This window comes from Equus przewalskii, chromosome 1, assembly GCF_037783145.1.
Source record: "Equus przewalskii isolate Varuska chromosome 1, EquPr2, whole genome shotgun sequence".
NCBI classification, from domain to species: domain Eukaryota; kingdom Metazoa; phylum Chordata; class Mammalia; order Perissodactyla; family Equidae; genus Equus; species Equus przewalskii.
Window position 1 is genome coordinate 57,443,891 of NC_091831.1, and position 27,800 is coordinate 57,471,690.

Below are 27,800 nucleotides of genomic sequence, written 5' to 3' on the forward strand. Positions count from 1 at the left end.
GTCTGCTGTCTCAGTGAACGCAGCGGGGTGGCAGGTGTGTTACCTCGGGCTGGGCGGTCACAGATGAGCGCTGCAATTGGTTCCCAGTCTAAAGAAAGATGCTTAATCTTTAAGGAGACGCCAACATTGGGAGGGGGAGGGAAGTTGCACCTTTATCTCAAGGGCCTTTTGCTCTTGCCATAGGGAATCTCTAAAGCAGACATACAATGCATGCTCAACGGCCTCCGGCAGGCCCTTTTGGAAAGACAAGGTCAGGCCGAATTAGGTTTACACCAAATGGCTTCCTCACATACTCCAATATATCCTATTACTTGCCATTTTTATTTGTCAACAACATACTAAGTTCTGCATAAATTTAGGTTGACTACTTATTAAATTTTGTAGAGAATTTGGGGGTCTGGGCATAGTTTGAAAAATGAGGGGTTTTCCACGCATAAACAGTCAATCAATTTTTGACAAAGGAGCCAAGAATATACAATGAGGAAAGGATAGTCTCTTCAATAAATGGCGAGGGGAAAACTGGACAGCCATGAGCAAAAGAAGGAAACTGGACCACTACCTCACACCATACACAAAAATTAACTCAAAATAGATAAAATTCCTAAAAGAACTCCTAAAAGAAAACATAGACAGTAAGCTCCTTGACACAGGTCTTAGAGACGATTTTATTTTTTTTATTTTTTATTTTTTTTCTGCTTTATCTCCCCAACCCCCCCCTGTACACAGTTGTATATCTTAGTTGCATGTCCTTCTAGTTGTGGGACCCCACCTCAACGTGGCCTGACGAGCGGTGCCGTGTCCGCGCCCAGGATCTGAACCCTGGGCCGCCACAGAGGAGCACTCGAACTTAACCACTCAGCCACGGAGGCGGCCCCAGAGACGATTTTAAAAATTTGACACCAAAAGCAAAAGCAAAAATAAGCAAATGAGACTACATCAAACTGAAAAACTTCTGCACAGCAAAGGAAACCATCACAAAATGAAAAGGCAACTTACTGAATGGAAGAATCTGTTCTTTATAAGCCTGCGGGATTTGCTTTGTTTGGTTTTGTTTTTAGATTTGACAAATAAAAATGGCAAGCAATAGGATATATTGGAGAATATGAGGAAGCCATGTGGTATAAACCTAATTCGGCCTGACCTTGTCTTTCCAAAAGGGCCTGACCGAGGCTGTTGAGCATGCATTGTATATCTGCTTTAGAGATTCCCTATGGCAAGAGCAAAGGCCCTTGAGATAAAGGTGCAACCTCCCTGCCCCTCCCAACTTTGGCATCTCTTTAAGGATTAAGCATCTTTCCTTAGGCTAGAAACTGATTGCTGTGCTCACCTGTGACCGGCCCAGCTCGGGACAATAGACTTGCCTCCTGCTACGCCCACCAAGATGGTAGACCCACTACCTGCTGTGTCCATCAAGCGCTGTGCCGACAGGGCAATCTTGTGACTATTGTGGGAGGGACATTTCAATCATATGTAAAGCACCCTCTTTGGGGGTATATAACCACTCTGTACACCTCATTTCTTTGGTGCCCTTTCTTCCTTCGGGAAGAAAGGCCCCAGGCCATGGTCCTCAGATTTCAGCTCAGAATAAACTCACCCAAATTTTCACTTATAGATTGGTTGTGGATTATTTTCGTTGACAGATTCCACATATAAGTGAGATCATACAGTACTTGTGTTTCTCTGTCTGACTTATTTCCCTTAGCATAAAGCTCATGGTCTATCCGTGTTGTCACAAATGACAAATTTCCTTCTTTTTATGGCTGAATAGTATTCCATCATATCTATATACCACAATTTCTTTATCTAGTCATCTATCAGGGAGTCAAGAGAATTCACATTATAGATGGGGAATCTGAGGCCTACCAGAGGGAAAGAATGTGCCCAGGAGAATTGGTAGAAGATCCAAGGTAGAAGTCATCAGACTGGCAGAGCTAACTCTGGGCATTCATTAAAACTGCTAAAATTATGTGAATAATTTTATGGTTGTAGTCATTTTTCTGAGAGGAGGGTTCATCAATGTCTTAAGGAGTTTCTATAAAGGCTTTAGGAGGTAAGAACACTTTGAGGGGCATAGACTCCTTTGAGAAAATTATAACTGAATTCCTTGGGGTGTCATGTTACCATTTTCCTAGTATATAGCAATGCCAGGCTCATAGCAGATGCCCTGACACTATTTAGTGAATGAATGAATGAATGGATAAGGAATGAATGAATAGATTACTGGATTGATAAGTGAAACATCTCCTCTACTTAATTCCAGTGCTCTTTTTATCAAGTCACAAATGCAAAAGTTAATCCTAGCCCAAAAAGGACTGAGGACTTTGGATCCATCACCTGACTGTCCTGTGCCTCCAGGATAATCTTCCAGGATCTGTGCTTTCTGGATTGGGCAGACCTTGAGAAGCGCTCTCTGAGCCTTCCGTTGGACCAGACTGTCAGCTGACCTGAAGATGGTCCTATTGTATGTAAAAGACTCAAGCTTTCCCTTTTTGACTTTGCCAGGTGTCAAGAAATCCAACCTCTTGCTCAGCTCTGGTCCTTGGCAGTGCAGCAGGGCAGGGACAGGAGCCAGAGAGAGGTGAGTGGCTAGAAGTCCAAAGTTTCCTTCCATTTCCGACTAGTGATTCTCCTGGGGGGTGGTTTGGTTTGGAACACAACAAGGTCCATTCCTTTAAAAAAATCACCAGGCAGATCCTTGTATTTTAGACTTCAGTCACCTTGGCCCAGACAGACCCACATCAAAGGGCTGGGAGCAAGTGAGAAAGGAAGAGTGGACCCAAGGCTGAGAAAGCTGAGAGGAGAGCTGGGCGGTGACTTTCATTAGCTTTGAGACCTTCCTGCGTTATCTGACAGTGGCTATTGGGAAAGAGCACCAGAGTTGGAGCCCAGAAGCTTGGATCTGTCTTTGGTTACTTAGAAGCTGAATGGGCCTGGCCATTGGAGACAGAGCTGCGTTCAAACTCTGGCGCTCTCTTTGCCTGGGGTATGACCTAGGGCAAGTTGCTTCATTTTCTGAGCCTCAGTTTCCTCTTCTATAAGAGGAGGACCCCGATCCACTTTGATCACCACCATCCTGTTAGCTCCTTCCTCTGGAACTTGGTGATACGCTCAGGAGGAGGGACTGTCCCCTGTCCCATTGGATTGCCCTGAGGGCAGCAGACGCCCGAGATTGCTTCTGCATCAGGCAGGGCACTTTTCCTATCTAATGTTGAGGGCTCCTGCCACGTGCTGGGCTCATAGGAAAGTGAAATGCTTACTCTGAGGAACCTCCCTCCCCTGGAGTCTGTGGCTCTTCTCTTGCCTCATTTTCTTCCCCTCTTTCCCAGTTGCCCTTCACGGGACACTGAGGACACTATGTACTGAGTCTTTTTAGACAAGGAAGGTGAGAAGGAGTTCTATGCCAGTCACTCTTTTTAATGACTTCTCCAGGCTCCTTCATGAACTCAAGGGAACCGAGGTAACCACTCAGGAGTAGAGGGCAAGCTGGTGGCAGAGCAGGACGCTAGCTCTACTTCTTGTGCTAGGATTCCACAAAGGCAGCTGGTTCATAAGGTGGATTGAGCAAAATTAGTGATTATCAGGGAGCCACAGAACTCCCTTCTCACTCACCCACCAGAGGCTGGGCTCAGGCTTAGAGAGAGAAGGGGTTGCGATGGAGATGGAATGATACCGAGGACATTTCTTGTATCCCATTTATTTCAGAGAAAGCTTTCTGGGTCTTTTAAAGCATTGGTGATCCCAATGTGCAGGAAAGTTTGAGAACTAAGAGGCTAGAATAAGGGAGCTTGTAAGCCTGGGCTCCCACAAGACCAGTTGATCGACATAAATAATGAGTAATACATGGGAGGCGGCAAGTGGGGAGAGCTGTGGAGTAAGGAGCCAAGAGACCTGGTCCTAATCCCTCTCCTCCTCTGAGATGCTGTGCAGTCTTGGCCAAGGCACAGCCCTCCAAGGGGCTCAGCTCCTGACTGATGTGAGGAGGGGCCTGGGCCTAAATCTTGGTTAATATCAGAATCACTGAGGAGCTTATAAAAAAGCTCCTAAGGCCTAATTCAGGAGGTCTGAGGCTGGTTCTGGAATCTTGTTTATTTCCCCCCCCCCCCCCCAAAATTCCCCAGGGGATTCCAATGTGCAGCCAACTTTATTTAGCTAGCATACACCAGAATCGCTGGAAATTTGTTAAATACCAATTTTTGGGTCCACCCCCAGAGTTTGTGATTCTGAGGATCTTTTTGGGGTCCCAGAATTCACATTTCCAACAAGTTCTCAAGTGATGATCATTTTGCTGGTCTGGACCACCCTTGGCCCAGACCAGAGCAAGAGGATTAAACCATGGCTGGACAGTAGAATCACCTTGGAGCCTTGCAACTCTCAATGCACAGGCTGCGCGAATTAAATCCATCTCTGGGGTGGGACCAGGCATCAGGATTTTCCCTCCAACATTGCATTATGAAAATGTTCAAGTGTGAACAGCCACATACTCACCACCTAGATTCTGCCATGGCTGGTGACTCTGCTTGCTTTATCACCCATCTATCCATCCACCCATTGCCCCGACGTCAGAGTTTCTTAAAGCTCCAGCTCCCCAGTGTTCAGCCAAGTTTGAGAACCAGGTGCTAGTGTTTCTGGGCTCCTCCTCTGTAAGGCTCTTTCTGGCTACAGTCTGCAGAATCTCTGCAGACATCCCCCCACCCTCCTAGGGTTTGCCAAGAAAAAAGACATGCATTTATTCAGCACCTACTGAGTACCATTGGGGAACCCCTTCCTTTGAGCTGAGTCTAGTGAGAGGTTTCATTTTCTGAAATGTGTTAAAACCAGAGAAATTCAGACCAAAGAGCCTAGTATTCTTAGTATGTGGCCCTCTGCTGGTGGGGAGGGTCCTGCTGTCGTCCCATCACTAGGACAGGACTGGATTTGGGTGTCCTTGTCCTGTATCTCCTGTCTAATAAAGACTGGAAGGGGATGAAGCTTTCAGAGACAGCACCTTATTCACTGATTCCAGGGTACTGACCAAGCTGTCACTGTGAGACCTGTGCCTGCCTTTGGACCTCAAGGCTTTGTGGGAGCCAGTAAACTGTCCTTCACAATACAGCATGATCCTATAAATGCTCTGCCAAATCCCCCAAGGCTTACCAAGCACTGGAGACAGCCTTTGGAGCCAGCCCTGGAGGGGAGAAAGAATTCTACCTTGTGGAAGCTTCCAGAAGGGCAAATCTGACCAGTAAGCATCCCTCCTCCCACCCTATTGGGTGCACAGCTGGTCGTGTGGGGCCTCGGAGTCTAGAGGAAGAGGGAGAACCCACAAGCACATAAACTTGCCCCGGGCTGTCTGAGGCCTGGAGTCTCCAGCTGGGCTGTGTACCTCTGGGTTTTCTCCTACATCAGTTTCTGACAGCTGGGGTATGGTGGGGACCAGAGAGTGGGGTTTTACGGGAGAGACAGTCTAGGTGGGATAGAGTAAGTGAGTATGTGTTCTTTAATTTCTAAGGAAATCGTGGAAAGTCAGTTAATGAGGAAATCTAAGCCATGGCTCTCTTTCTGGGGCTCCTTTCCCGCCCTCTGTTTGGAGTGAAAAGTGGAGAGGAGAAAGGTCAGTCCAGAGAGAGGCCACCCTACTCAGTAACACTGCCCTGCCGGACACAGGCCTGAACCAGCTCTCCCATCGATAGGAGGGGAGTCTGGGGTTTCCTGGCTGGTCAACAGGGTTAGGGAGTTCATTCTGAAAGAAAGGTGGGTTTTCCCTCGGTCACCAGTAAGATCAGAGGGGTCGCCATTCAGAAACACAACTTTGTGTGGAGATAGTTTCAGCTCTGCTGGGACTGAAACTTGGGAGCTGGAACTTCCTCAAACACTTTACTTCAGTCATTCTGGAAATGTATAATTCTTTTGGGCCCCTCAGACTTGAATCCCTTTTGCTGGGGCTTTTTAGTCTGATTCACTTCGTGTGTCTTCCAGGGTGTCGTTGCATTTTACTGAAATGGTTTGCTAGAGTTCCTTGGGACTTTAAGGGCCAGGAAGACTCTGACCTCTCTGATTCACTGGTGGCCTCCGGGGCCCTGATGCTCCCAGGACAGGACCTGGATGGGGCAGGTGCTCCACCGGCATCACTGAGTCAATGAGCTCTGCACTGTTTTCCACCACTCCAAAAAAAAAGGTGGAAGTCCAAGAATAGGGGAAGAGTTTGTAATTCTGGCACAGGAACCAGGATGGAATAGCATGAAGCCTTTTGAAAAAGCTAATTATGAAGACTAGGCAGGAATATACAAAAACACACATGGTGGAAAAATATTACCCTGCAAGAATGTGTGATTACAGCTAACGCTATAATACATGACACATAGGATGCAATGAGGAACTAAAAGGCAAAGGCCGTTGGAAATAGTCGTGCTAAGGCAATGAGCTTATGGGCAGTGACTCTTCAAGGTTTTTCTTAAATTTTAACTGTTGCATCATCATTATAATACAAAAACCAAACCTCTGTGGCAGTGTCCCATGATAGACAGAACCAGGATTTGGTGGCCGAAGCCCTTTGCTTGTCCCAGCTGGAAGGAGCTCCTCAAGGGCGGGGTCTGTTTTGTTCACGCCTCTCCCCCATGACCCCACACCTAGCACATAGTAGGTGCTGGATAAATACTTGCTGAACTAGCGGCTCAGTGGACAGCTCGTACCAAAGGTGTAGGGCTTTTTTGAAGGTTCTCAGGCCTTTTGATTGGAGGAGAAAAAGACTTGGGAAGAGAATCACATCTGATCCACAAATCACCAACCAAAGGAAAAGTTTAAGTACTGTGACCTCTCATCTTGATTGCATGTGTCAGTTCTTTTCGGTTACAGTGGTTTGGCAAATGTACAACCAAAGAATTAAAAAAAAAAATTTTTTTTACTTCTAGGTTTTTTTGTGTGTGAATAAAATCACAAGAGAGGAGGGAAAAACCATTTGTCCACAAGGGACCCCCATTCTGGGCTGTGAGTCCTGCAAGGGTGATAAAGGTCTGCCCTCAGGGAGGAGTGGCTGCCTAACTGACATCCCCTTTGGGCTGGGACTCAGAATCGATAACCGCAGGTTGACCTCCCTCTTGCTCCAAGTGTGGGCCCCTGTGGAGCTGGGAGTGGGGCATTCGCTGCCATCTTTCCTTTTCTGGGGTCCTGGTGAGAAGGTCCAAGACTCTGCCAGCCTCACTGGGGCCTTTATGTCAGCACAGGGGACCACTTGGCTGTGGACAAGGAGCAAGTGGGGTGTTTTTGGGTTGGGTTGGCATTTGATAACTGGGAAAAGTTCTTCCTCTGAACATTCCCTCAGCAGCCATCCTGTGCCTGAAATGCCACCGTTAGTTCCTCCTCAAGGGTAGGGCTTTGAGGGCTTCTGCTCAGGCCCAGATCGGGAAAGGGAGCCTCTCTGAGTCATTTCTCCAATGGAAAAAGAACCACAAGGTGACTCAGCTCTGGGGGTGAGCAAGCACAGAATCAAGTCGGGGGATAGTGCATCCGGGAGCTGTTCCTGATGCGCCCCTAGCAAGGGAGGCCCAGAGCGATTCTCTGCTAGAGAGTCTACCTGGACACTGATATTAATTATATAGCCAGCCAGTTGGTCACTCAACTAGCAAGACCCTGAAAGAATGGAATGCAGCACAGTGAATGACTGACTTCCTGCTGATTGTTTTCCAAGCAGTGCACTAAGCTCTCCACACACGATGTCCTCTTACAATCTTCCCAACAACCCTGTGAGGCAGACGATATTCCTACCTACAGGAACAAAAACCAAGACTCAGAGATGTGATTTGCCCTGTATCATGCAGCTAAATGTAGTAAACGCTAACTAACAGCTAACAACCGTTGAGTGCTTACTACTGGAGAGCTTCCTGTTTCAACTCCCTGAATCCTCCGAACATCCTTCTTAAGGAGGTAGTGTTACCCCATCTTAACAAATGCAGACCCTGGAGTACAGGAAGTTTAAAGGCTCCACAAGGCATTCAGTTAGAACTGTCAGAGCAAGGATGTCAACACAGGCAGCTCAGCCCAGTCCTGCTCTCAGTTTCCCTGCTGTATACTCTACGTGTTGGATCCAGCTGGGTCTTGTGCGCAAAAACAACAGCCTGCTGTGTGCCAGGCACATACAGCTCCCCTGGTGATCAGACCCAGCCCCTGCCCTCATGGAGCTTTCATGCTGGGGGCATTGCATCAGGACAGTGTGTGGATGGGCCAGAGCGGGGAAAGGGGTGGGACAGCCATGAGTAGGAGATACAGAGCACGCTGGGCCAGGCAGGGAGTGGCCCTGCCTTCTGTTTCCCCCTGTCTGGGGAGGGCAATCAGGGCTGACCCTAACCTCATCCTTTGTGGCTACCCTGAATTAACGACTATCCTCTTTGGGGGACGAAAGCAAGAGGTCAGGCGTCTCTAGGGCCTGCTTATCTCTGGGACTTGGACCTCTGCGGGGTCTTGTGTCACACGCTCATTGTGCGGTTTTTCCTATCTCCACTTCACAAACACACCGCAGAGTAGGAGATGCTGTTGATGGATCCTATCAGAGAAGTTCCTCCCAGGGAAATTTTGAGGCCAGGATTAAGAGGCCTGAAATGGAAATTTCTGCCAGGGAGAAATTGTGCTTGACTAGTTGGCTCAGCCTTTGGAGGGTCTGGAGGCGGGAAGACATGATCTGACTTGTGTTGTAACAAGCCAGCTCTGCCCGCTGGGTGGTGACAGGATTGATGGGGCCTGAGTCTGGACTCTCTCCCTCCTAGAGTCAGTCCTACCGGAGCCCACCTCAGCCTGAGCTCTGGCAGCCTGTCCTGGATTGGAGAGGTCCCCTCTGGTCTGCATCCCTGGAGCTGGGCCTCAGCCCGTCACTTTCTCCCCTCAGCTTCCTCATCAGTAAAATCCCCAGTGCACTGTGAGAGGCTGACGTGTTAATATGTGAAAAGTGCTTAGAGCTGTGCCTGCTCACATCTGCACGTGAGTTATTATTACTACAATTACACCTGGCCTTTTGAACAGAGCTGGACAGACACCTGGTGTGTCCTGGCTCCCTCCTCTTTACCAGCCGGCCTTGAGCCTTGATCTCACCTGTTGGGTGGGATGATAAAGGCCAACCTGGTAGAGTTGCACGAGGATCAGGTCTCACACCCACACCCTGCCTGGCACATAGTAGGCCCCTCCCCACCCAAGATCAAAGAAAATGGGTTTAAGATTTCTTGGGAAGGTTTTGCTTCTGCTGTTTTTCCTTCTTGACTTCCTGATTGTCCACTCTCTCGCTGCCACCTGCCCCCAAGTTTCCCATCCTTCAGTTTCCAGATCTACTGTGTCTCCTTGTAGCTTTTGTCTCAATTAAGATACCCTTTTGGTCCCTATTCCAGCCCTTTGCCTCTGGGAAATGGCATATACATTTGAGGACTTCTAATTTAACCACAGCTGCATGGTGAGAGCAAGGGCACGGACTGGGTGACTGGCTCTGTTTTTTATTGCCGCATGCCAGGTCTTCACATGGATGTGCTTGTTCAGTCCTCAGTGTTCCTAGGAGGTTGGTGTAATATTACCCCATTTAGAAGACAGAAAAACTGAGGCACAAGTGGTTAAATAACTTGCCTGATGTCACAGCTAGGAAGTAGCAGGTTTGAATCCAAGCAGTCTTAGTCTAAGCCCCAGCTCTCAACCGCTCCATTTTCTTGCCCCTGTATGACTCTGACATTTACAAGCCTTAGGAATTGGGAAGAGGAACATCCTCTTTGTCCTATGGGTGTCAGAACTTTATTTGTCTGCTTTTTTTAATCAAAAGATATTTTAGGGGCTGGCCCGGTGGCACAGAGGTTAAGTTTGTATGTTCCGTTTCAGCGGCCCAGGGTTCGCAGCTTCAGATCCCAGGTGAAGACCTACACACTGCTCATCAAGCCATGCTGTGGTGGCATCCCACATACAAAATAGAGGAAGATTGGCACAGCTGTTAGCCTGTTAACGCCCAAGGCGGGGGGGGGGGGGCATCTGCCCGCCGCAAGACATGCCAATAGTCAAGAGGCAATGTGGTAGGAGAGAAAGGGTTTTTTATTATGGCTTGCTAGCAAGGGGGAAGATGGCTGACTAATGTCTGAAAGAGCCATCTCACAGAACGAAGACCAGTTATGTAGGGGGCTGGTCTCCAGGTGGGGGAGGCATTTGCTCTTCTGGTGGGGGCATCTATCTGATCTCCCGGTGGAGGCAGACATCTGGTCTTAGTTCCCTTTAGTCTTTTGTTTTACTGGATATGCATCAGAGACCCTATACTGATCTTTCAGTTGTCATGGATGATGGTTATCGGCACAGATTCTCTGCCGAGGGGTCATCACATTTCTAGGGAACTCAAAAGAATACAGTTATTTGCAGCCTGGTGGTATAGTGGTTAAGTTCACACACTCTGCTTCGGTGGCCTGTAGTTTGCAGGTTTGGATCACGGGCTCAGACATGGCGCCACTCATCAAGCCACACTGTGACGGCATCCCATGTGAAATAGAGGAAGATTGGCACAGGTGATAGCTCAGGGCCACTCTTCCTCAAGCAAAAAGAGGAAGATTGGCAATAGGTGTTAGCCCAGGGCCAATCTTCCTCACACACACACACAAATGTATATATCAAAAAGAAAGAACAAAGTTATCAACTTATAGCAGCTAGAAGGGGCCCTAAAATCTACAGAGCATGTCTGAGTTAGCCAGAGATCATTCAAAGTTACAATATGGTTCTTTTCTACTATATGGCTTCCCTTATGCCAGCCTTGTGTTGAGCCTGTGTCAAGCTCAGCGACAATCTTCCTCAAGCAAAATGAGGAAGATTGTCAACAGACGTTAGCTCAGGGCCGATCCTCACCAAAAACAAACAAGATATTTTACTCCAGAGTTGGAGCCTCAAATTTTCCCTGGTTATATTCTCTTGGTGTTTCATGTTCTTCTAAAGAAGGCATTCTTTCTAAATCTCAGTGAACTCTCTCATACTCAAAAATAGGCACATTTTCTCTTGCTCTGTTACCTGTAGAGACAGCAAACTGCCAATCAGCACATTCTTTCATGTGCATGAAAGTAGTCTTATGATGTCTCAAAATCTCTCCGAACCCATTTTTCTCTGAAGCAAGAGGGACTTGGCCCCTTTCCACCAGGCTGGTTTCCTGTCCCCGGGCCCTGAGAAAAGTGTTCAGAGTTTTCCAGGCTCTTTCCTTCCACTGGTTATACGCTGGACAATGAGGGTCACACGGGGTGCACATGGGGTCCAAAGCAAGTCACACTGGGGTCCTCTGCCCCTGCTCAGAATTTTATTTTAGCTTAATTTGTTATTTTCACATCCCAGGGCATTTAGAAATGAAATAAAAGTGTAAAGAAGTAAGGGGGAAAAGTTATCCCTAAGACCTCCTCTTCTGACGTTTTTATACAGATTAGAGTTTACTTTAAACCCGAGGGCCTCCCTGTGTGCTGGGCACTGAGGGCCTGGGGCAAGGACACGGTCCTTGTGCTGAGGTTCTTACGATCTGAGCTGATGAGCAGCAAGGACAGCTTTGAACGATTTCCATTTCAACCAGTGTTTACTGAACATCTACCGTGGCCAGGGCCTCTGCACACTTGGGGCACGTCAGTGAACAAAAGACCCCTGTCCTCACGGAGCTCACGTTCTAGTAGGGGAGGCAAGTACTTGGTTGATAATTTTTTCTTGGTGCCATCGATTCAAACTCCTAGCAACCCTGTGTACAGCAGAGCCCTGCCTGATCTTTCTGTGCCACCTTCTCATCTTCTGGTGCTGTGTCAGACAATGCTCCGTTGCTAGTCGCAGCATCTTCATGGCCAGTCTCTTTCCGAAGTGGGTGGCCAGGTCCTTCTTCCCAGGTTGAAAGCTCCGCTGAAACCTGTTCACCACGGTGACCCTGCTGGGATTTGAAATACCAGTCACATCGCTTTTGGCATCGCAGCAACATCCAGCCGCCACAGTATGACAACCGACAGACAGGTGTTGTGGTTCTCTGACCGGGAAACAGACCCAGGCTGCTGCGTGAAAACACGAATCTTAACCACTAGACCACGAGGGCTGGTTGACCGATAAAAGCTATAGAAAAGGACAAGGGAGGGGGCTGGGGTGCAGGGTGTGTGTGGAGAGGCTGCACATTAAATGAGGGTTGGGGTCTCCTTAAGAAGGTCAGATTTGAGTCAAGACTTGAAAAGGGTGGGAGATTTAGCCATTTGGGTATGAAAAGAGCGTTTCAGGCAGCGGGAATCATTAACTCCTCAAAGAAACAAAACCCAACACAAATGTCAGGAAAGGGCCTCCCAAAAGATAAGGAGTCTGAGAAGGGGCGGGGGAGGGAGGTGGGAGGGCTTGCATGCCTGTGCTGATTGCATTGTGGCTGCCCTGCTGGGTGGGGTGACTTATGCCACCCTGGGGACCAGGCTCTGCCCAAATCTCTGGGCCAACGGGTATCAGCTCCGATCCAGGCTCTTTCACAACTAGGACAGGGCCTTGAGTAAGCCGCGCGCTCCCTGGGCCTCAGTGGCCACGTCTGTAAAAGAAGACAGCCAACACCTGGCCACTCCCTGGTCTTCTGCCCATCAGCCATCTGAGTGTACCTTGTAATAATAATAGTAATAATAGTAATAACAGTAATAGTAAGAATAATAATGTTACAAATAAGATGGTGATTGTAGCATCCCTGCAGGGTGAATAAGTTAATTACTCTTATTATTGAGATTGTTTTAAAACCAAAGCAAAACCATCTAACTTCTGTGGTTTCTGAGGAAAAGAAAGGCAAGGGCATGGCCTTTGGTCAGGAAAAAAAAATGAGGTGAAAGAGGCAAAAGGCTTCCTCTCACCAGCACTTAACTGTCTTCCTTTTGTGGGAACTATGCTCCGAGGGCCCCTCTGGGCTGCTCCCTGAGAGCGTTTCCTTCGCTGAGCTTCAGAACATCCGCAAGCAGCCAACTGTCAGTTTGGGAAGGTTTGGGAAGTATTATGCAAAAGCTGAAAAAACGGTCTTTGGCAAATTAAAAAAAGGATAAAACCTGGCAAGTTTCCTAGCCTTTGGGCTGCAGAGGCCAGAAATGCAAACTTGTGTTTTCACAGTCCACGGGGCTGCCGAAAGGGGGGATTTGAAAGCACCATGTTGTCAGACACTTGGTTTTACCCAAGCCCTAGGATCCGGGGCCCTGCAGGTAGGGCTTTCCTCACCCATGACAGACAGGAGCATTTGGTTTTTTAAGTGACAAGGCAGGGGTAGGATGGGCTTGCTAGGCAAACAGGACTGACAAAGGAAAGCATCCCCCTCCCCTGACGGTACATCCAGAAGGGAGGGGTCACAGAACAGCTAAGGGTCAGGGTCTGGACTCAGATTGCCAAAAGTCAAATCCCACCTGCATTTTACCACTCTGTGCCTCAGTTTCTTCATCTGTAAAATAGGTATAAAAATGATGCCTACTCCACAGTGCAGTTATGATGATCAAGTTAATTAATACACATGAAGTCTTTAGAATGGTGCGTATGTCCTAGTGGAACAGCTAACAGTGGGGTCTTTTGTCTCTGGTTACATGGCTCTTCCTCACCAATGTCTGAATGTTTTCAGTGAGAGCTGCCTGCATCGGGGACGTTTGAGGTGCAAGCACACTTTCAGGGCATGCATCTCTGTTCTTTCTTATCGATATTTTCCTTATTCTTCAAAGAGCCACCATTTTCTAAACCAACATTGTCCAGTAGAAATATAATGAAAACTGCAAACATAGGGCAGCATATGTGATTTCAAATTTGCTAGTAGCCACATTTAAAAATGTAAAACAAAACAGGTGAAATTAATTTTTGTAATGTTTTTAACCCAATATATCTAAAATATTATCATTTCAACATAAAATCAATATAAAAATTATTAATGAAGTTTTACGTTCTTTTTTCCTTACTACCTCTTAGAAATTCAACGTATATTTTACAAATACAGCACATCTCAATTTGGACTAGCCACATTTCAAGTGCTCAGTAGCCACATGTGGCTGCCATGTTGGATGACACAGTTCTACATGACAGGAGGATAGTTCTAGGCCATGAGCTTGGATGGGTTAGTCAGGCTGGGCCCTGACTCTCCCAATCAGCACTGTGACAACCAGGAAGGCCTCTAGGATTGCGGTGGGGGGGGGGGGGGTGGGTTGTCTTCTGGTCATATGGAACAAGAAGGATCTGGATGCAAGCCTTACAAATCCTACAGTGTGGTTTTGAACTGAGATCTATTGAGCAAGCTCTTGCTTGTCCTTAACGGTCTTTTCCTCCCTCTCCACCAACCCCCTCCTCTACCTCCACCTGTCTGGAGGATTAAGTTCTCAAATCATTATGTTAATGATTATCATCCTTTATTAAGATGCAAATATTGGGATAATACCTTCACTGAGTGTCAATTAAGACTAGAGTAGTTGGGATGGTGATTAAGATGGGAAGTAGAATGCCTTTTTGGGTTCTGTTTGGAAGCTCTGAGAAGTGGCATTCTTCAAAAGCCAGCAGTGATAGGAAAGCCCTGCAGAGCTGATTCTGCAGGGTCCCAGCCCTTAATGGGCCCTTTCAGCTCAAGTCGCTTAGCTCTAATGGGAACCTGATTAACCAAAGGCAGCTATGAGAGTGAGAGCAGACGTCAACATTCTGGGTACCTTGGGTCTGGATTTTTCTAGATAAATGAACCTGAACCTGAAAACTACATCAGGAGTCCCTTAAAGTAGACATTTTCCAGACTTGACCTGCCCACCCATTCCTAGCAGCCCAAAAGAAGGAGAGATCACCCCCACCCCGGGGAAATGCCCTTTGATTGTGTTCAAGGAGAGTTCAATTTCATCTTTAAAGTAGGCTGTGGCTTGGGAAAGGCTGGCTTGATTTTGAAGACAGGACCTCCTCTCTTTATCTCTCCTCTCCCCATTCTGTTGATTTGGGGTGAATTTGCACGTCTTGCCTCCAATTCATTGTTATAATTTTGTTTGAGGGGGATCTCATTTTTCTATCTCCAAGTCCTCAGGAAGATGGAAGGGACCTCACTTTCACTCCCATGAGCTGGTGGTATTACTACGTCCATGGACACTTTAAAATCTGAAAAGAAACTCTATTCCTGTTTCATTTGTGAGGAGATTGGACTGTCTACTTAACCCACAAATGTTCTTTCCCTTCAGTCTTCCTGACAACTACTTTTTTCCCCGTCTATCATATTCCTAGCTACACTGCCTTGAGGAAAATCACTTTTATCAGGCAGTTCCTGAGTGCTGATCTCTGCCCCAACTTCTTTAGTCTCATTGTGCCCCAAAGAAGGTTATCCAAAGAATGCTCTCCATTAGTAGTTATTTTTTTAAGTTAAATTTTTGTCAACAATCAAAATATTTTTATTGAGTGCCTGTTTTCTTGATTACTAATACGATATGTAATTTTGTTCTAAAAAATTTGGCATGGTCTGGAAAGGATGAAGAAGAAACATTTGCCATCCTACTGTCTAGATAATATCACTGTTAACGTTTTGGTAATCAACAGTTATTTGAGCCCTTTATGTTCTATACCAGTTGAAATTATATCCTTGGAATAATCTAGATGTGAAGACAAGACCAGCACATGCAACAAAATAAAATTCACTTAGTGCCTTGGGAGAATGTATAGAAACATGCTAAACTAATCTAGAAGTTTATCCATCTGAGGAGATGGTCATGAAATGTAGAACATATCATTGAAGTCAGAAGAGCAGCTGATTCCGGCAGTAGATACTATCTTTTTGGATGGAGGCTGGGCAGCATCCTTTCACTGTTCGGGGGGGTTAAAAGTTAAAATTGCCCATGAGAAAAATTTTTGCTTTCTCAATTTAATAGCTGTGACCAAACCGTGAAGCTTCTAAATACCATTTCACTAAGCGATTCTGTTCATTTTTCGCGATTATGATCAAGACCAAAAAGAAGATTCCAGAGTCTGGCAAAAAATAAGAACCAACTAAAGTGTAGTAACTTACTTGGTAAACGTGGTCAGCCTCAGAGGACTGAAATCAACAGGCCGTTGAAGATCTGGTTGGTGTTCTGCGGTTGCAAAGTAAGGAGGGAGAATTTCTCTCTTCCTTAGTGGCCCACAACCTTAAATATAACTGCAGGCATGTGAGTGGAATTTCAATATGTGTGTTTTTGGGAGTAGGAACGAGGTTGGGTTGTGAAGCCTAGGAAACTTGGATAGTTTTTTTATCTGCAGAGGGAGCTCAGTGTCTTGAGGTGGTGAATTGGTTGATGGGTTACAGAATTGGCTAGAATCGACAACCAAGTTAGTTCCGGGGACATCTGTGGGGCCAGGTAGTGCCACGGGGTAGGGTATAAAATAAAAGCAGCATGAGGAGATGAGAGGGAACCCAGTGTGCTGACAAGTGGCATGTGCCATTTTGAATTACCAAGGCAGGACATGGCAGGTGTAATCTCTCATGGAAGGTGACAAGGGATCTGTCCTTTCTTTTAAGTCCTCCTTGCCACTCTTCAACTGCCTACTTTTCCATAGTAAACATTTATTAATTAGAAAATATAATTTACTAAAGATATAAAAAAATTTAAAATAGTATTGACAGTATGTCTTGGGAAAAAGATAAGACTTAAGAAGTCAAATAAGGACTTCCTTTCTTGATTCATTTGCAAAGAGTCTGGTTCCCCTTAACCCACGTGTCCACTCCTGTTCCCTCATGTCTAAAATTTTCCCTAAGAGATTTCTTTCCAAAATTTTGATCCCTGTGAAAATATTCCCAAGAGAAGTAACACATCCTCCTGTTCCCAGTTATTTATATCAATAATATCTAGCATGTGGCTCTTCCATTGCAACTTTTGGTTCTTCAAAGCCCTATAATTTTGGAATTGGAATGTCACATTCTACTAAACTCCAGGTAGCAGTTGAGAAGTTCTTCTATGCCTTTTTTTAAAAAAAATAGAATTTATTTTTTAGAGCAGTTTTAAGTTCACAGCAACGTTGAGCAAAAGGTACAGAGATTTCCCATATACCTCCTGCCCCTTGCTTTTCTTCTTGTCAAATTGTAGACCCAAACTGTGGTGGGCAGCTCTTCCTTTCCCCTATTCCCAGGCCAAGGTTAAAACACAGAAGTTCCCAAACTTTGAGGTACTTGGCAACATTTGGGGAGTCTTCTGGACTAAGGCCTTGGAGATCTTCAACAAGGGGAGACCCTGCTCCTGGGAAACTAGATGTGTGGCTACAGTGATGAGAGGGGAGGAGCTAATGAAGGAGCCACTGGCCCAGCTGAGGATGCCCATGAGCCTGTGCCCTCTCCCAGGATGTCCATCCTGTGGGCACCCATCCATTGATACTCCGTGAGGGGATTAAGAACACAGTGGTAGCTGCTCCCTTGAGACCAGAAGTATCAAGATACTTTTCTGTCTTGGCCACAGCCTCCCCATTCACTAATGGGAAGGGGATAGGAATGGGAATAGAACTGAAAGAATGGGAAACGCAAAAGTGCTGAGATCCATGAATAAAGGAGGTGCTTTTATTTTCCTCTACTTTGTATGTGGGATGCTTCCATAGCATGACTGACGAGCCGAGTAGGTCTGCACCTGGAATCCAAACCTGCAAACCCTGGGCAGCCAAAGCGGAACACACAGAACTTTAACCACTCAGCCACAAAGCTGGCCCCAAGCAAGATCCTTTTTTTTTTATTTTTATTAATGTTATGATAGATTACAACCTTGTGAGATTTCAGTTGTACATTTTTGTTAGTCATGTTGGGGGTACACCACTTCCCCCTTTGTGCCCTCCCCCCACCCCCCCTTTTCCCTGGTAACCACCGATCAGATCTCCTTGTCGATATATTAACTTCCACCTATGAGTGGAGTCATATAGAGTTCACCTTTCTCTGACTGGCTTATTTCGCTTAACAAAATACCCTTGAGGTCCATCCACGTTGCTGCGAATGGGCCAATTTTGTCTTTTTTTATGGCTGAGTAGTATTCCGTTGTGTATATATACCATATCTTCTTTATCCAATCATCAGTTTCTGGGCATGTAGGTTGGTTCCACGTCTTGGCTATTGTAAATAATGCTGCGATGAACATAGGGGTGCAAGGGACTCTTGGGATTTCTGATTTCAGGTTCTTAGGATAGATACCCAGTAATGGGATGGCTGGGTCATAGGGTATTTCTATTTTTAACTTTTTGAGAAATCTCCATACTGTTTTCCATAGTGGCTGTACCAGTTTGCATTCCCACCAACAGTGTATGAGGGTTCCTTTTTCTCCACAACCTCTCCAACATTTGTCGCTCTTGGTTTTGGATGTTTTGGCCAATCTAACGGGTGTAAGGTGATATCTTAGTGTAGTTTTGATTTGCATTTCCCTGATGATTAGCGATGATGAACATCTTTTCATGTGTCTATTGGCCATATTCATATCTTCTTTTGAGAAATGTCTGTTCATGTCCTCTGCCCATTTTTTGATCGGGTTGTTTGTTTTTTTGTTGTTAAGCCGTGTGAGTTCTTTGTATATTATGGAGATTAACCCTTTGTCGGATAAGTGGCTTGTAAATATTTTTTCCCAATTAGTGAGCTGTTTTTTTGTTTCAATCCTGTTTTCCCTTGCCTTAAAGAAGCTCTTTAGTCTGATGAAGTCCCATTTGTTTATTCTTTCTATTGTTTCCCTCAACTGAGGAGTTATAGTGTCCGAAAAGATTCTTTTGAAACTGATGTCAAAGAGTGTACTGCCTATATTCTCTTCCAGAAGACTTATTGTTTCAGGCCTAATCTTTAGGCCTTTGATCCATTTTGATTTATTTTGGTGTGTGGTGAAAAAGAATGGTCAATTTTCAATCTTTTGCATGTGGCTGTCCAGTTTTCCCAGCACCCTTTGTTGAAGAGACTTTCTTTTCTCCATTGTAGGCCCTCTGCTCCTTTGTCAAAGATTAGCTGTCCATAGATGTGTGGTTTTATCTCTGGGCTTTCAATTCTGTTCCATTGATCTGTGGACCTGTTTTTGTACCAGTACCATGCTGTTTTGATCACTGTAGCTTTGTAGTATGTTTTGAAATCGGGGATTGTGATTCCGCCGGCTTTGTTTTTCTTGCTCAGGATTGCTTTAGCAATTCGGGGTCTTTTGTTGCCCCAAGCAAGATCCTTTTTAAAGTTGAGATATTTTCTTGTTTATATTGACTTCAAACAAGATGAAGACACCTTTTTTAAAGGCGGATTTTTTAAAAAGTGTTTTATTATGGAAATTCTCAAACACGTACTAAAGCAGGGAGACTAGTATAAAGAACTTCCATCTGCCCATGGCTCCACTTCAGCAATTATCAGACCACTGCTGTATCTCTCTCAACCTCACTCCTCAGACTGGATTATTTAGAAGCTAATCCCAGTTATTTTATCATTCCAAACAGAAATGCTTCAGTATGTACCTTTAAAAAGAAAATTACGAAAAGGAAGACTTCTGATGATTTACAAATCTTAATCTTGTTTCCTCATCATTCTTCATCTGTCACTGGACTTTGAATTAGGAAACTTAAGTTCCAGACCTGGTTTTGCCATCACCAGCTGTGTGACCAGTGGACAGTCATGTACCTTTCTGGACTTGCACTTTTCTCACCTGCGTGGGTGAAGTAGATGATTTCTAAGGTCTCTTCCAAGGTCATTCTTTAAGCCTCCAGAGACAGATAGATTTGGTACAGGATCTATTTGCTGGTTTGGTGTTTTTTTTTCATGCAGTGTCCAGTTCAAAGTCAAGACCTTCTCAGTAACAATCCGAGTCCCAGAGGCTGCTGAGTGGAGACATCTTTAAGTCGGAGCTTTAAAAAAGAAGCGAGCCTTGGAGCCATCCCTGGGAGCAGTTTTGTGCTGCCCTCAGTATCTCTTCTAACAACCTCAATTCATCTTAACAACTATTCCGTTGAGTTGTGATGCTGGGAAGATTCAAGTACTCCAAACAGATCCTCTCTTTAAAAAGACCACCCTGAGTGGGACTCCATCAGACTAAAGAGCTTCTTCAAGGCAAGGGAAAACAGGATTGAAGCAAAAAAAACAACCCACCAGTTGGGAAAAAATATTTACAAGCTATTTATCTGACAAAGGGTTAAGCTTCATAATATATAAAGAGCTCACACAGCTCAACAACAAAAAATCAAACAATCCGATCAAAAAATGGGCAGGGGACATGAACAGACATTTCTCCAAAGAAGATATACGGATGGCCAATAGACTCATGAAAAGATGCTCATCATCACTAATCATCAGGGAAATGCAAATCAAAACTACACTAAGATATCACCTTACACCTGTTAGAATGGCAAAAATAACCAAAACAAAAAGTGACAAATGTTGGAGAGGTTGTGGAGGAAAAGGAACCCTCATATACTGTTGGTGGGAATGCAAACTGGTGCAGCCACTATGGAAAACAGTATGGAGATTTCTCAAAAAATTAAAAATAGAAATACCTTATGACTCAGCCATCCCACTACTGGGTATCTATCCAAAGAACTTGAAATCAGCAATTCCAAAAGTCCATGCACCCCTATGTTCATTGCAGCGTTATTTACAATAGCCAAGACACGGAAGCAACCTAACTGCCCATCAATTGATGATTGGATAAAGAAGGTATGGTATATATACACAATGGAATACTACTCAGCCATAAAAAAGGACAAAATCGTCCCATTCACAACAACATGGACAGACCTTGTGGGTATTATGTTAAGTGAAATAAGCCAGACGGAGAAAGATGAACTCTGTATGACTCCACTCATAGGTGGAAGTTAATATATTGACAAGGAGATCTGATCGGTGGTTACCAGGGGAAAGGGGGGGTGGGGGGAGGGCACAAAGGGTGAAGTGGTGCACCTACAACATGACTGACAATAATGTACAACTGAAATTTCACAAAGTTGTAAACCATCATAATCTTGATAAAAAGTTTAAAAAAAAAAAAAAGAACACCCTGAGACCAATAGCCACTGCAAAACAATGTTTATATAGCTTTGAGAGAGTTGCATTACTTTCTTAGACAATAAAGAACTGCTATCGGTCCTGTTCCAGGGTGACTGTTAAGGAATAAGGATGCTCATTTTACAGGCAAATCAATTGAGTATGGAGTAAAGTAGGTGCATTTAAAGTTGCCTAGTAAATGAAGGATTAAGTCTGGAATAGAATTTGTCTTTTAAAATTATGCAAAATATGCTTAGCGTAGAAGTCGATGTTCAGGGAAACATAGGGGGCTCCTTTGGTTAATGGAGGGAACTTTGTGCAAGAAGATGGTTCGCAGCCCAGAGAAGTGCAGCCAGTGTGACCCTCCCAGTGTGTGGCATGAGCCTCCAGAGGCATCCTCTCACTGGTTTCCCACACCATGGCTAGAACTAGATTGATGGGAGCAAAGAGTAGGTGGCCCAGCACCTCTCAGCTGGTCAGTGAGGGAGACAAGCTCATAACCTGGGTTCCTGGCTGCCACATGCATTTGTCCTGCTCCTCTACAGCTTGAAGAGGACTAGGGAAATGAAACTAGAGGAAGGCTATTTGCAAAAAGACACTGTTGACTGTCAGTGTGGTGGGAGAAGAGCAGATGCTTATGAATGCTGCAAATTTTTAAAAAAATCACCATGACCCAGAGAAGGAAAAAATGAAGTACCCAAATGGTAAAAGCCTCCAAAATTACCATTTTAAAACACAAGCTCTAATCATCTCTGAGGTTTTGCAGAGAATGCATTGAAGCTATTGACAGGAATTACTGTTTTGGTGCCAGGGTTTTCAATTGGAGGATAGGGTTAAAAGGAACCAAAGATGAGAGCTGGTATTTCAAGCTGAAACCAGTATTCCATAGTGGGGCACTCACTGGGCTCGTGAGTTTGGGGGTTGCTTACTGCACTTGGAGGAGTCCCTGGACACACTTCCAGCTTGTCCTGAGGTGGGTCCAAATGTGCATTGTTTGTGACCCTTGTGGGCTTGCACCACAGCTGCTCAGCGATTAGGTTCTGAGGCCTGTCCTTAGCAGGAAATGGTAAAGGAATCAGCAGGAAGCCGAAAACAAGGGAAGGGAAACTCCTCCCTCCTGTCAAAGGACGGGCAAGAGTGAGGGTGGAAAGGGTAAGTGGGAGCTGCAGGGACAGACGTGTTGAAATGGAGAGTGCTTGAATCTTGAGTGGAAGTAAGGAAAAAGTGCGTGCCCCAAAAGCAAGGACATGCCATAAACTGTTGTGTTTACTGTGTGACTTTGATATGGAGCTTGTGCCTTGTGTTCCTCGGTCCTTCAGAAGTCTGCTCACAATCCCCAGAACCTGGGAAAATGCTGTTTGCATGTTTTCTGAGGTCCAGCAGCCCACTGAGACCTCAGCCACTTGTGTTTGATTTCTGGCTTATTTGAGGCAAGAGACCCAAAAATCAAGTTGAAAAATTTACCAGGAGAAAAGACGAAAGTATAAATGGAATCAAATCACAAGACATACTCGGTGTGAAGGAGCAGAGGAATGCAAAATCATTTTTCTGTTTTACTCACTTCTTTGTAACTGAAAACCCTCTCTATATTCTTGAGGTAGAGGGAGAGCCGGTGAACCAATGGGAGAAACTGAGTCCGATAAGAGGAAACTGGTTATCTGAAATCCTACAACACTTTCTTGTACATTAGCACTCAGTTTTGAAGTTTCACTTCTTGAGCTTGGCTTGGCGAGTTATGCTGCTTCTTTTGAAAAAGACAGTGAAGAATACTTTACGTTGAAGGTGCTCAGTGATGAAGAGGCAGCATCCAGCCCCCTTTCCTCCTGGACAGTGCAGTGGGCCCTTCGTGTGAACAATCTCATGTTTAGATTGCTACCTGATGAAAGGAAAAACAAACCGTACCGAATGCTGATTCTACTGTTTTAGTGGGAAAAAAAATTTCTGACAGGCAAGTGGCAAACAACAAAACTTTTGAAAAAGCAGACCTGGGGAGAGTCCAATGCAGTTTCGTAATGGGTGTGAATAGTTATTCTGCTACGTTTTTAAAAAATCTTTCTGGGTTCTGATGTAGATCTCTTTCTATTTGTTCAGGAAATTGTGACGTGTGTTCTGGGCAGGGTTTGAGGTTTTGGAACCTCTTCTAAACGGGACAGAGAGCACCCCTGCTACATTTCCTCCTCGCGGGGTTGGCGTGCGGGCGGTAGAGCCAAGTGAGCTGTCACGATGCAGGTGCTTCTCCAGGGCAGTCGGCTGGTCCTGGCTCTCACCCTCATCCTCGTTTTGAGTTCTTCGGTTCAAGGTAAGACCTAGGAGTCTTGTCCCCCTGTAATCTTCTTGGTGAGACTCAGCATCCACATAAATGATTATATTCACTCTAAGGGACAGAATGTACTATATTGTGGAAAAGCAGGCAAAGAAAATGGATTTCAGGTGGCTGAACTCCTTATTGTGAGTTTGGCTAAGTTTGGTACCAAGAAAAATTAAACTCTGAGGCAGGTGCATCCTTGTAAACTCTTACAATGATTGAAATGCGCTATTTCATTTTGGGATGAAAATGTACAGTTTATAAATTTCTTAAGTTTAAGAAAGGAACATAGAAAATGACCCATGTGTCTGTTGCGTGGAGGAGATGGCATGTCTGAGTGATTGGGCGTATCTACCTACCCCTAATGTGTCATGATATTGAAACACTGGGAAATGCTGTTTTTTTAATCAGTAAATTTGACTACATGTATTTTTTCTTCTTTTTTTTAACTTGATTCTTAGTGAAAATTCAGTTATGGTTAGATATAGTTAATGCAAACCCTCTCAGATTTTAAGAGAAGCCAAAGAATTTTAGTATTTGTGCTGTTGCTCAGAGAAACATCACATTTGGAAATTTCTGTTAAAACCTGACTTTCTCTATCATTTAGGGTTGTTTAGTCAGACTGAAACAACCTGAAACCTTTAATGACTAAGGAAATGAAAATGATCAGTTTGTAAGAAAAATACAACTTCTTCTCCTTTGGTAAATAAGGGATCATGTGTAAATAAGGCAGAGGGTCATGGCCTGATAAATAGATGGGAGAATTTACAGTAGAAAAACATTAAGTTCCCCCAAATCGTAAAGGAAATACTGAGTCATAGTGACACATGTCCTGGATTTGTTTCTTCAAAGTGACTTCTAGTTGACTTGTTTTTACTTCTAGTGGAAATGAAATTGTACAGATGATCTCAGATATATTTACCATGTATTGGAAATTTATGAAGTCACTTTCATCTTATGCAATTATTGAAGAAACAACAGTAAGTAATGTTGCTGAAACTTTTCCATTAAACTATTTATTTTTTAAAGTATAAAACATTGTTGAGAGGCTGGCCCACTGGTGCAGTGGTTGAGTTCGGTGCATTCCACTTCGGTGGCCCAGGGTTTGCGGGCTCAGATCCTGGGTGTGGACATATACCACTCATCACCATGCTTTGGCAGTGTCCCACATACAAAATAGAGAAAGACAGGCACAGGATGTTAGCTTGGGGCCACTCTTCGTCAAGCAAAAAGAGGAAAATTGGCAATAGGTGTTAGCTCAGACCAATCTTCCTCACCAAAAAACCCCCAAAGAAAACCCCCCAAAACACCCCCCCACACACAAAAAAAACCATTGTTGACTGTAGGGAACAGATGGATCTTTTAGGGAAAATCCTCAGTTTGATGAAATAATTCCCTAATGTGCTTTGACAAGATCCAGAGCAGTGAGGTTCATGTATGTAGCACAGACTTGAGCGACCAGTTGGTGCTGGATCTACCCAAACCAGAGCTATGTAAGTCTTTACATTGTCAAAATTTCCCAGAAATGTCACATTCTTCACTAAAATGCAATAGGTAAAACTAAAATTAAAACAAAAACATTCCTTATGTAGAAGTTGTTCATTAGAAAAAAGTAAAGAAAGAAACCATTATGAAATTGTATAAAGTATATGCATTTATGTCATCATCAGGCAGGTTTAGGTCTTTGCGGAAAAGAAACCAAAAAAGAGAGAATGAACGAACTGAAAAGCTAAGGTGTTTCCAAAGGAGAAGTGCGCTTGGTGCTGGCATTCAGGGTTCGTGCCCATGTCTGAATAAGAAGGGAATAGATGTCCACCCGCAGCTGCGTGCGTAGTGATAGCAGCTCAAGGCTGCAATGCAGAGAGCCACACCACTATTCCACTGGCCATCCACGTGATGCCAGATATGATTTTGGTATATTCTTTCCCCACCTTTAAAAAATTTTTACTTAACTCATTGGTTTGACTGAACGAATCAAACTAACTAGCCTTTTGGCTTGCTTTGACCGAACACATTCAAAACATTTTAGGTCACTTCATTGATCTGCTGGGGCTCCCATAACAAAGTACCACAGACTTCGTGCGCGGCTTAAACAACAGAAGTTTATTTATTTCTGAGACTAGAAGTACAAGAACAAGGTGTCCACAGGGTTGGTTTCATTCTGAAGCCTCTCTCCTTGGCTGGTGGGTGGCTGTCTTCTCTCTGTCTCTTCGCGTGGTCTTTCCGGTGTGTGTGACTGAATCCCAATCTCGTCTTCTTAGTGAGGATGTGCCACATTGGGAAACGGCTCATTTAAATGGCTTCAGTTTACCTTAATCACTTCTTTGAAGGCCCTACTTACAAATACAGTCCCATTCTGAGGGACTAGGAGTTAGGGCTTCAACATATTGTGTGGGGGCACACAATTCAGCCCGTATCAGTTACTACAAGTCAAACCCAAGTAAAGAGGTGTGTCTTTACTTTGCACTGTGTCTACTGAGTGCAAAGAAATGAAACTTTGGCAATGTGTGGGAGACCCTGGAGAGCACGATGCCTAATCGATTTAATGTAGATCTCCGGGGGATTATCGATGAGGCCTACAAACCCTAAACTCTCCTATTGCCTCTCTTTTTCAAAGATGTCCATAAAAAGAGAAAAAGGAATATCTATGAGCAGATGTGGCCAAGGGCGTCAAGGGTGTCAAGGGAGTATGCATTCACTCCATACTGCCTCCTAGATCACAGCAATGATGTTGATTCCACCCACATGTGCTGCTGTTTGACTGCAAAGTGAGTTTACATCTATTCTCTGATAAATGATCATCATATTCCCTGTGAGGAGGAATTAACACCAATTTATAGAGGAGAAAACTGGATCTTACATGCATCATCTGATTTGCTCTTTATATCAGCCTCTTGCAAAAAATTTATGAGACTTGCCCAAGGCTCATTACAAAAATGAGGTACTGGCAGAATTAACGGCAGAACCAGTCAGCTGATTTCAAGGTCAGAGTTAACTTTCTATGGCAACTTGGCTGTCTTCTAGGTGGATTAGAGATTTTCTTTATTTAAAACAAAAAACCAGGGCTGGCCCCATGGCCGAGTGGTTAAGTTTGTGCACTCCACTGCAGGCGGCCCAGTGTTTCATTGGTTCGAATCCTGGGCGCAGACATGGCACCACTCATCAGGCCATGCTGAGGCGGCGTCTCACATGCCACAACTAGAAGGACCCACAACGAAGAATATACAACTGTGTCCTGGGGGGGATTTGGGGAGAAAAAGGCAAAAAATAAAATCTTAAAAAAAAAAAACAAAAAAACCCCCCAAAAAACCTTGCTTTGACTATAGCCCTGGCTATAAAGTTTACCACTGAGTTGAGGGACAGAAAGAGAGAAATTGAAAGTAAACTTAGAGCTTTTTATAGCTTGTCAAACCATGTAAAGGCAGGGGAATCTTATCATCTGGTGGAATTGCTTGGCCAAGTGGAAGCAGCTCCAACTTAGTGAAGTCTGTTTGAATGCTATCAAACAATGAATCAAAAGGGTCTCCCCCTACCCATGGCAGTCTCTGCTTAAGTTTCTCTAACACGCCTGCAGTAAATCTCCAATAAGAATACGAAATTCGTAAATTGTGATGATGCTAAGGAAAAATTGGTACTCCAATTTAAAAAGATACAGATTACTGGGGTGAGTTATTTGCTCTGGTTACGTTTATTCATAGACAGTATTTTGGTAAAGCGGGATAACTGTGTGTGTGTGTGTGTGTGACACAGAAAGAGAGAGAGATAGAGATAGAGAGAGAGGGAGAGAAGAGGGGAGATGGCAAGTGAAGAAATGAATTCTAAATAAAAATCATTCTCTTCCTTGGAATCCACCACAAAATTAGCCAGCGGATCTGGTGAGTGGGGCCTTTTAGAAAGATAGCCTTCCTGTCCATAGCATACTCCCTTTTATTTTTAAAATTATAGTAATCATAAGACATTTCTCTCAAACAAGATAGACTCAAGATACTCCCACAACATCAGGGGCAGGAACTGCTGAATTTTCACATCCTGTGAACACCCTTGAGTAGATATGTCAGGAACTTTGTGTCTGTAACCATGTTCTTTATTTTAAAGTAGATTAAAAATCATCAGTCCCAAATTAGATAAACTTTTTTTGGGGGGGAACTTCTACCTTTGATTTCTTTATAAATTTTTAAACAGCTTTATTAAGATAGAATTCACATACCATACAATTCACCCATTTAAAGTGTACAATGCAATGTGTTTTTTCAGTATATTCACAGATCTCTGCAACCATCACCATAGTCAATTTTAGAACATTGTCATCACCCCAAAAAAGAAATCCCTCTTTATAAATTTTAAAAGCTGAGATTCCAAACTTTGGGAGGAATTTTGTATTTTAGAATTTTTTTTTTTTTTACTAATCTACTAAAGTTGTATTTATTATACCAGTGAAAAGATGTGGTCTTTTACCTGGATGCATCCTCCTAAAGTATTAGTTTTGTTCTTCTGTTTAACTTCCTATCCATGCAAACGTTTCCTCAGCTTGATTTTTAGCGCATCAGCTGCATGTAGAGGAGAAAGTCTAGACCCACTATGTCAAAAGGGTAGCATGAGACAACTGTGGCTACTGAG

At 44.4% G+C, this 27,800-nt stretch overlaps 1 protein-coding gene and 1 long non-coding RNA gene across 6 annotated transcripts in view; both read left to right on the top strand.

Moving 5' to 3' along the window:
* The window catches only part of SRGN (serglycin), a 47,950-nt gene that overhangs the window by 9,842 nt on the left and 10,308 nt on the right, over positions 1 to 27,800 (top strand). The window contains exons 2-3 of one of the 5 annotated variants that reach the window (XM_070564583.1): positions 2,503 to 2,578; positions 22,970 to 23,177. In XM_070564583.1, the coding sequence (XP_070420684.1) occupies positions 23,102 to 23,177 (76 nt within the window). In that variant the 5' untranslated portion in view covers positions 2,503 to 2,578; positions 22,970 to 23,101. Of the gene's footprint in view, positions 1 to 2,491; positions 2,579 to 21,773; positions 21,852 to 21,948; positions 22,827 to 22,969; positions 23,178 to 27,800 lie in introns of those variants that run through there. The other 4 variants (XM_070564567.1, XM_070564576.1, XM_008517670.2 and 1 more) reach the window with 4 other exon arrangements.
* Positions 24,059 to 26,480, top strand: LOC139074423 (uncharacterized). Its single transcript, XR_011524031.1, has 2 exons — positions 24,059 to 24,163; positions 25,801 to 26,480. It is a non-coding gene; the product is annotated as an uncharacterized lncRNA (long non-coding RNA).